We start from the raw sequence: 10,685 nt of genomic DNA, 5'->3' as shown, positions 1-10,685 counted from the left end.
TAAATCTGGAGAATATGCTTAATGGGGTAGCAGTTCGTATCCCAATTCGTGGATTTTTGCCACAATGCTTAATCAGCACACGAAATTCACTTTTTTCCATATTCGTAAAAATTCACGAGGTTGTCTGCTTTGAATGGATATCAAACACCAACTGAACGACGTAGCTTGCTCAAAATTAGAAAGTTACCCACTGGTAGATTACAGCTGACGGCAGCACTGTTGCATTTGGAGTAACTGCGCGGGAAATTCAAAAAGTCACTGATTTATCAAACCGCCCTCGTAATAATATTTCATTAAATTATAAAACCACAAAAAAATTAGTGTTCTTGATAATGCAATTTGATGTACTTGAGTCGAATTCCATCGTTCTATAAATGGTAACAAGTAGTTTGATCACATCTAAAGCAACATTATTAGAGCCAGCCAAACTCGAAGGTCTTTTTGCATGGATGATAACGATGTTTTATAAAAATTTATAATTGTCTTCTATAGATTATTAGCATTTATTTGGATTAAGCACTATAGCGTTCAAATATGCAGCTATATTTCAATCAGCTAGCGAAAAATAAATAAAAATATGGGTTCAATGCTAACATAGTTATATATAACTGGATGGGACCTACTTTAAAAATAATAAACAACATTTTGATCGACTGGTAGTTTTTCTCTGTCTTATTTAAAAATTCAATACGGAATGTATGCATTATTTCTTTATATGAGCATGCCAAAGAGTAACATACCTGAAATCTATTAACTTATTCGAATGTTTGAATTATTATCACACAGTAAACGATAATTTCATACTTGAATGACATATTCTTTAATAATAAATTCAGATTTTATTTTTATTCAAATTTTTTGTTACCAAAAATTCTTATACTCCATATTATTGTATATTAGTGCTAGTTACTTTATTTTATGATATACTAATATTTTAAAATGTCAACTATTGATAAAAATGTTCCTGAGTCAGAAGACGTTACAGAAAGGTAATTCCTCTTAATTCATTATATAATCTGTCAAATTATTTTTACTTACAAATCTATTTAGATCTTCATCAGCAACAGCCTTTTCTGATCTATTTAGCTCTAAAGGTCCAAATAAAAGTCCAGTTGACCCTTTAAAATTAAAATTAAATCGAAACAAATCATTAAAAGATATGGGTTATGATATAAATAGGATTACCTGGGAAAGCAATAAATTTCCACCTAAAACGGATTTATATAAATCAGTATGTGATTGGTTCAAGAAACCTGAGAGTAGCGACATGACTATTAATATCGATAACTTTAATTTTAAATGCAATAAAATAGTGTTATGGACATACTGCAAATACTTTCGCAAGAACCCAGATTTAGTCTCTTTAGACATATCGAATGACTTTATGTCTCCTATGGAATTCCGTACCTTATATAATTGGATGCTTGAGGATAAACCAAAGATTTTTCATGACAGCTTGCTTTCCATGCTGACTGCAGCAATAGCTTTTGGTATTAAAGATTTAAAACTGCAATGTTGGAGCTTACTGAGTAATGACGATATGTACAATGAAGAAAATGCATTCTTTATGTACTTAAAAGCTCGCAAATTCAGTCTTCCACATGTAAGGAGAGTAATGCTATCAAGAATTAAAAAATTTTTCTTGCCTCTTGTGTCCTCTAAAGAATTCGTAGCTTTAAATATTAGTGATTTGAAATGTCTTATGAAAGGTAATAGCTTCGCGGTTAACAGAGAAATTGAGATTTTCTATTCACTCATACGTTGGTTGAGCTATGACTGGGATGAACGAGAGCCATATGTAACACAGGTAATGCGCTTAGTGCGATTTAATAATATGTCGTGCCCAAATTTACTGCATTTAAAGCATTACTTTAAAAGTGGAGAAGTCAATAGAGTTACATATCGCGATGAAATTCAAAACAAAATTCAACAAAACTTAGAAGCTGCTGTTGTTAAAAAGTCGAATCTTATATATGCTAAGGTGATGAATGCACGCAAGTTTCCAGCTCGAAGTTGGATTTATGATAGCAATTGTGAATACCACCATAAAGTTAACTGCCGTAATGCTAAAGAAGTAACTTATAAAATGTTTATAAATTACCTAAAGTTACTACAACGTTCGGGCTCATTTTATTGGCATGACTTTGTTTCCGCTGACGATGATAATATTCATTGTTGCCAGGTAAATGACCAAATCACAGAAGAATCTGTAACTCCAACTGAATTGAACTGTTCTCTGGAAGAGCTGTCATTAATAGATACAGAAGTGTCCTCCACCACACTTACTAATACTGAGTAGCTATATGGGAGCTTAATTTTAAATACGAGGACTTTTCCACTTTTTTTTTGAACTACTACTAATAAGTACAATAAATACAACAAATAATTACGAGTTTGTGATTTTAAATATTAGTTTATTTTTATATAATTTTTATTTATTAAGGATTAAAAAAATCTACAATGGTCAGCACTTGGTTTCAAATTCAGAAAGGTATAAAGGTAATTTCAGTAATTTGTTGAATTTAAAAATATAAATAAAATAAATTTATAAAGAGATTTTTCGAACAGTTGTGAACTACAACAACAAAAATTAATTTTATATTATTTTATTTAATTGAATTTTTGGCTGACCATACAGCTGTTTCGAGTATTGTCAAATACCCATCATCACTGGTCTTGGAAATAGTTCTTGTGTTTAATTATTTGTAAATAATTGTTTGAGACTGCGAGTAGCAGGAATAGAAATCGTGTCCTGCCAAATTAGAAGCTCAGAGTCAACGCACCTTAACCAACTGACCCAAAGCCGTACTTGACTTTTTATGTTCGCAAATTTTTCTGGAGTTTTGTTACTTTTGTTTCGAAAGTTTTTTATTAATAAATTTACTTGCTGTGTTTATATTAGAACCAGCTGTAGAATAATTAAATTAATAAATTATATTTTTATTTTTAATTTTTAAATTTCAATACTATTCTTTTTGTAGAGGCATTATTTGTTGCATGATTTATATATTATTTCTTATATATAGAACCTAATCTTGGAACGTCTACATAGTTCTGTATTGCTTTTCAATAATTATTAGTTCTTTAGAGAGTTAATAATAATTTCTTTAGAACAGAAAGGGAAAAGATGAGTGTGGTTACTGAGGTCAAAAAGGTTCAGACAAACGTGAATTGATTATCACAAATTACGAACCAAAATATAAAAGCATTTCTCTTTCGTAAATAAATGTGAAAATATAACCACATATAATAGAATTAACTGCAATACTGGTAATTTAAGTAAAACCACAACAGAATTTAGTGTGCATTTCTTACAAAATGGCAAGTCACACGTTCATTTTGTACTTACCCCAAATTTTACTCGTATATTGCCAGTGGCTATTTCACTCACCAGTAAGGAAAGGTCACTGTACTTCATGAGTAACTTGCAACAACTGTGCTAGCGTAAATCTTTATTTGGACATTTGAAATGGAACCTGGTAAATATTTCTATAGCCCTTAATAGTAACGCTATATATACTCCCTGTAAAAAAATACTTTTAATTTAATTTTTAAGATAGTAATGTAATTTTTTTAAATATATATTTATAAACAAATGTTTGGAGTTTACAAATATCTGTATAAATATCTGAAACTTGTGTTTTTATTTGCACGGAAGGTAAGAGTTCAATGTACCTTTTATTTTATTTTTCTCTTGAGTTTAATAAGAAAATTGTCGGAGTTCAGTTTGACACGTGACAGAAAAAATCTTTACAATGTGACGTGCTTTCCTTACAAATTCAATTCGATTTTTATCTACTAAAAATTTCTTTCTAATTTTAGAATAAGGCATGTGGCATAACACATTGAAAAAAATTGTTGCCCTTAAATACTTTATTAATTGGCTAAAAAAGATCCAGTCATGAAAAGCATAATATAATATTTAAAAAAAAGTTCTTAGTTGTGGAAAACTAGTTTTACTTATTATGTACAGAAATCTTCTTCATCACAATTAAAAGATTTGATGAATCTCAAAACTGTCTACAATATTTAAAGTTACATATATTAATTCTGTGGTTCTGTAAGTCACGAAATCAAGCAAAAAGATAAGTAATGAATAAAATGAGTGTGGATTAGAGATTAGATACTGAGCAAATTGCATGCGATTAGAAATTACTATCATCGATAACAATAACTTCAGATACCATATAAATGCATCAGCGAATCCACCATTACTACAGCCATTACTACAGACCTTATACCACACACCGCCCCAATACCTATCCCTTTACCTTGATCAGTAGAACTCTGATAGCTTCATCATCCCTCTCTTCAACCGCGGCTCTAGTGACTTCGGTCACAGAGTCTAGTATCCCAGCGCTTGTGCAACATATCCTTCACTAACACCCAATTTCCCTGCATTACATCCATGCTTTCTGGCTAAGATGAACCTAGTCCGCAAGGTATTAAGCGTCGTGTTCTAAACTCTCCATCTCTTGATAACTGGAATCGGGTTGTATCCGCTGCATGCGGCTGCAATCTTACTTACATATTCATTCTTAAAAAGTGGTTTAAGTGGGTTCAAATCTCACACTCTGGCTTTCGATGCTTTCCTACAGTGAAAAACCTACAGTAAAGAAAATAAAACTAGTAATCATTGAATAAAACTTTTAATATAAAAATGTTACAACTTAGAAATTTCGATTTGGTTCATCATATTGTCAATATTTAAATAACTTTTTGTTTGATTTATCCCTAAAGCAGAATATCATAACATTGCTAAAGTACTTATCAGACGATACTATATGAGACCGCATAATTCGCTTTGAATATATTTAATAGTATAATTCTCATTTACTTTAAATTTGAGTTTCCTCATAAATTCCGTTAAATGACCATCAAAATTTGAATAAAATTTTTAATGTAAAAGGGAGAATATTGTAAATTTCCATTTCCCGTTTCTGTTCACAATTGATTTTCAGTATTAATTGTTAAATTTGTTTTTATTTATAAACTTTTCAAAAGATTAAATACTTAATGAAAATATTTGCTTTGAAGTATCATTAAGACTCTTCACACAAATTGTTTTGTTATAAATCTATTAACTAAAATTTTTAAACTGGTGCTATTTTCAGACATAGTTCATTACTTCATTTACTCTTATAAGTCCACTAATTTTATTTAATTTTACATTTATTAGTTTTATTTCAAGAAAATTTGATTATCTCTGGTTTACAAAGTCCTCAAAGTAGCTTCAACACCTTATAAATATCTTAACAGATCAAACCTTATTCTTTTGTTAAAGGTATAAAAATTACGCAAAATATTAGAATATTTAATTTTTGTTTTATATGTAATTATATATATATATATAATATATCAAAAAATTTTATTATATTTAATTATATATATAGGTATATATATATAATATATCAAAACATTTTATTGTATTTAATTAATCATTTTTTCCTACACATATTGTGTAGGATAAATTCTCATAAAACTGGCTGTTTTATTTTATTTTTATTTGACTTCAATTTAAAATTTCTGTTTTTATTTTATTTTACTCTTTAGTCAATTTTATTAAAATTTTAAAAATTTCGATTTAGAATTTGATGGAATTTTTTCTAAGTGCTTCCCATTAGCTTAAGGTGAGCTCAAAAATTCTTATGCAGTAAGAGAAATTTCCATAAGACAACATAAATAGAATAAAGCGAATACTGTAGACTTGTAGACTTTGTAGCAAGCTTTATACTTGATGCATATTAGTTCAGTACAGTGGGGCCAATTGTGGTTCTGAAAATACTTTATGGTTAGGGTTATTGAATTTTGGTTAAATATTTTGGTATCACGCATAATACCACTCCTTGCTTACATTTACGGAAAAAATATTGCATGAAGAATTTACATTTTTTGTTGTTATTTGCTCGCGGTTACAAATCAAAGGAAATCAAAATATTTCCTTTAAATATCTCATACGAAAGCCGACTCATATCTTTTGTTGAAGAATTGCGTTTTCAGAGCAGAGGATGAATTTTTATATTAAAGGTTTTACGAAAATTGCAATTCCATTTAAAAAGTTTGCGCCCTTGCCAAACCACACATATTTGCATATTTATTGTTATCTAAAGGTTTGGGCTTTGTTTGAGTTATTTTTATTAAAATTTAAGATATTTTCGAACATGAAATGATGGCAAAAATTTGAAACTTGTAATATGTATGAGAAACATATACCATATTTAGTTTATCTCTTATATTAAAAAATTGGACAAAAAGTCTATTAGAGTTTTTTTTAGCTATGTGTAATGTTCTCAATATCTACTTGTACTAAATATTTGGTGTGGTTTCGAAGAGTAGTGAATCCAAACAACAAAATTTTTATTAATTTTAAATTAATTGATTTTAGGCTGACCATATAGCTGTTTGAAGTATTGGCTAATACATGTTATCAGAGCATCTCATACAATAGTTTATATTAAATAGAGTAGTCACTACTGACATTGACATAGAAATCATCAACTAATTATTGCTTTAAACAAGCCATTTGGTTGTTATATATATACATTAGGGTGGCCGTAATATGTATGGGGGCAAAAAAATGTGTTCGAATTCTAGATGCCACCCCCTAAATTTATTCGAATACTCAAAAAACTACTAAATGTGAAGTTTTAGACTAATCGGATAATGTTTAGAGGTCGCTCATCGACCTTAAACTTCGGAAAAATGCCATTTTTTCACTTTTTTCAAATTTCTTCGCTCCCATCTCGCGTATTTTTCACCTTTGACTATTTGTACCAAATTAATATTATTCTTTAACATATTAGCTTTCAAATAAGGTAAAAATCAATCAATTTCGTCCACAATTAACTAAATTATTACTAAAATAAGAAATCATACTTGACGTTTATTGAAGCTTTCAAGAGCAGCATAAATATGGTAGTAAATACGAATACGTATGAGCGAAAGCACAGTTTCTTGGACACAAAATGGTACAATATAATATTTGATGACAATCAAATACTTCCTCACTATATATAATTGTCCACACTTGATTTGAATAATATGCACAAAATAGATTAATAAATATAATAAAAAGAAAGGAGTCCTTAAGTAAACAAAAGAAATTCTCTTAGGTGTTAAGGATGAAATAACAACTTTTTGTTACAAAGAACTACAAAAATCAATTTGCAGAGAAGACTATAAAGAACTATTGGAACTAGTTATCATCTCTTTGGGAGAAAGTTCATCACCAATATTCCGTGACCCTGTATCAATGCACCATGCTCGTTGAATGTCCAAAGCCCTTTACTGTTTAAAGATATATTTATTTCGAAATGAGTTCACATTGTCATCTTTCGAAGAGCAAAAGCTAAAAGAAATCTGTTTGTTCATAATACATGTTTACGTAAAATATTGGTTCAAATGTGTTATAGCATCAGAAGATTTTTGTTTTATAAAAGAAATGTATAATTATAGATGTATTGATAAGACAATATCTGAAGCTGCTATTAAGAAGATCTGTGACCATTTATGGTATTTATCAGACGAATGCATTGGTCTATCATTTTTTGATGACAACATTCCAATTAAAATTAAAAAAAGTATGGCAAATAAGTTAAAAAAAATTATATCAATGAATGTTAAAGTAGATAGTGGTGATAACAATGAAAGCCACGACAATGTGGACGACATTAAAAAAGACGGAGAAAAACGAATTCTTTTGAAGACGGAGAATGTAACCGATTTTTTATCAAAATCACTAGAGGATTTTGTGACAGCCAATACCATTAACTTTTTTAAGCGATTCAATATATCTACAGATTTCTTGAACCTAGAACCAAAAAAATGGAACCAACATACAGATTATGTACACGCGTTAAAAATTGTTCACAGTATAAGATCTGTTAATGATACGGCAGAGCGAGGTGTAAAACTTTTAAGGAATTTAATAGAGTCCTTGGTAAAATGCAATATTTATTGCAAGTAATAACAGATTATAGAAACACTTTTAAAAAGTATACTAAAACAGTTTTGTCAAATAATAAATAAATTTAATATTTATTTTAAATAAATTACTTAAGGACTCCTTTCCTTTTATTATATTTATTAATCTATTTTGCGCATATTATTCAAATCAAGTGTGGACAGTTATATATAGTGAGGAAGTATTTGATTGTCTTCAAATATTATATTGTACCATTTTGTGTCCAAGAAACTGTGCTTTCGCTCATACGTACTCGTATTTACTCCCATAGTTACATCGGTTGTTTTTTTAGTTATATGAGAACATATAATAGCACAAAACGAAAATATTGTTGGAATAAAATTTTTTGGTTTAAACTGGTAGATAATTTCTTAGCATTTATTTTTTGAATATAATTTCCGCAATATAATGTCCGCCACGGCTAAAAGTTACATGGTTCACTAAATCAGTCCAATTTTACTTATGGCTTGCAATAAATATGAGCGTATGGTGTCAATAGCGTCAATAGTGGCATGAACATTGTCTTGCAATGCTTCAAGAGTTGCTGGTTTGTCGTCATAACCATAAACACAACGACTTAAAATAGTCTCATGAAAACAAGTCAGTATTCAAGAGACTTTAAATTGCATTAACGTGAGGGCCAGTTAATAGGAACAATTCTAGAAATAAACTTGTTACCAAATCATGAAATTGATTTCGCATTAAACCGATAGTTAATCGCGCTGTATGGCAAGTTGTTCCGTCTTGCTGGAACAAATGACAAATATCGTCGATGTTGAACTGATTAATTTTTGAAAACAAAAATTCAGTTAGCATGGCCGGATAGAGCTCGCCATTCATCGTAACGGTAGTTTCTTCCTCATTTCGAAAGATAATGATCGATGATGCCGCCAACATGTAATGGTGATTTTTTAACGGCTTGAGGATTATTTTTGCCCTATAGGTATTTTGCCCTATAGGTATACAATTTTGCTTATTGACGTAGCCATTTAACCAGAAATGAGCTTTATCTAAACACCATAAAACAGACAAAGTACTCTATGAACTTCGCAAACAGATTTATTTTTTACAAAGTAAATTTTCACAACATTCTCGGCTGTAAAACTATAGTTATCGATAGTTCTCATGCAGCTAAAAAAATCACCCTATATATAACACTCATTTAGCCATTATGCCGGAGTTAAGCTATGGTTTTTGCTAATAAAAAAATTTTTTTATTTACTTATTTCTTTATTGGTCTAATAAACTCTAAGCTTAGACTAATATTCATGATTGTACATTTTCGCTTTATTTTTGCACATTTTAAATTTAAATAAATTTTTATTTTACATTTAACTTGTTAGAAAATAATTTTCAGTATAGTAACAAAGGAGAAAACCAACAGTAACGTGTACAGTAACCTAAACCGAATTTAATTAATTATCATTTATAAATTGTTCTAATTAGGATGATAATACTTTGCTGCAACCTTTCGAATACATAGTTATACTTCTAGTTACGTTATCTTAAATATGCATAAAATATACCTTAAATACTGATACATAAAAATACAAAAAACATACCATATAAAAATTTCAATAAAAATTTTTACTATTTTGATAAAAAAATGATGGTTTAAATAAATAAAAACTAAATACAATGCTGTGCTGTAATTTTGTTTTTAAAATCAATTTTTATTTTCATAAGAATTTTTTAAACTTTGGTATTTTAATTTTTTTGCGATATCTTATTGCATACCAAAAGGAGAAAAATTTTAAAAACTTAAAAAAGCTGCTTTTTCTTTCTTCAAAAAAAAGACGAATAAAACTAACAAATGTTTCCATACATCGCTTACATAGCACTGTAAAAGTAACTATCTTATAAGTATTACTTTCACAGCCATATTCACTTCACTCATATGTTATATCGGTTACTTTAACATTTCATTCAACTTTAACATTACTTTTACAGTCATGAGTGCTTCATTAACATATCACTATGTTTAACGTTCCATTCAACTTTATGAGTCTGCAAACAAGTTTCCTTGATTATCATTGGACAGATGTTTTCCATCCAAGAAATGTTAATATTGCACCACAGACACTTGTTAACATTTTCAGAACTTAAGTATGTGTAAAGTGGTTTAGAGTTCAACATATCACTGTAAGAGTCATTGAAGTGCATTAAACTTCCTTTGAATTTGTCGGATACAATATTCTGCATAACAATTAAAAGTATTTATTTTTATGGAAACATGATTTCCTTTCAAAAATCATTGTATTATTATTGAAATTATTGAATAAAATTTCATATAATAAAATTTTGTAAATCACAACAAAATGTATTCATACTCATTAATTCCATATAGAATATAATGACTGCAATAAGATATTTTTATAAAGCTTTTACGTATACATATTTACCTATTAGTATAAAATAATGTTCTGAAAGAGTAAAATAAATTTTATTTTAATTTTAATTTCAATGGTTTCATTCATGCTGAAAGAAATTTTTTAATCATTACATATATAAAAATTTTGTAAATCCATGTTATCTCAAATTATTAGCTAAAATACTAATATATAATATTATGAAAAGCATAATAAATGTAAATTTATAAAAAATAATTTTACTGTCTTGAAAATTTATTTTACAGACAAAAAATTAATAAATAAATAAAACGGTATCATAGTTTCCGCCGTTATTAATTTAGTTTTGAATATCACATGTTATATATTTCATA

At 28.6% G+C, this 10,685-nt stretch overlaps 2 protein-coding genes across 4 annotated transcripts in view; both read left to right on the top strand.

Moving 5' to 3' along the window:
- Positions 1 to 10,685, top strand: part of LOC119668633 (transmembrane protein 134) — a 290,194-nt gene that overhangs the window by 193,053 nt on the left and 86,456 nt on the right. The gene's annotated exons all lie outside the window — the stretch shown is intronic.
- LOC119668627 lies at positions 876 to 2,375 on the top strand. Its single transcript, XM_038078203.1, has 2 exons — positions 876 to 989; positions 1,051 to 2,375. The coding sequence occupies exons 1-2, from the start codon at positions 940 to 942 to the stop codon at positions 2,297 to 2,299; spliced, it is 1,299 nt and encodes a 432-aa protein (XP_037934131.1). The 5' UTR covers positions 876 to 939; the 3' UTR covers positions 2,300 to 2,375.

This window comes from Teleopsis dalmanni, chromosome 1, assembly GCF_002237135.1.
Source record: "Teleopsis dalmanni isolate 2A chromosome 1, ASM223713v2, whole genome shotgun sequence".
Classification (NCBI taxonomy): Eukaryota; Metazoa; Arthropoda; class Insecta; order Diptera; family Diopsidae; genus Teleopsis; species Teleopsis dalmanni.
The sequence above is the reverse complement of the archived record's forward strand: the minus strand, read 5'-3'. Positions and strand labels throughout refer to the sequence as shown.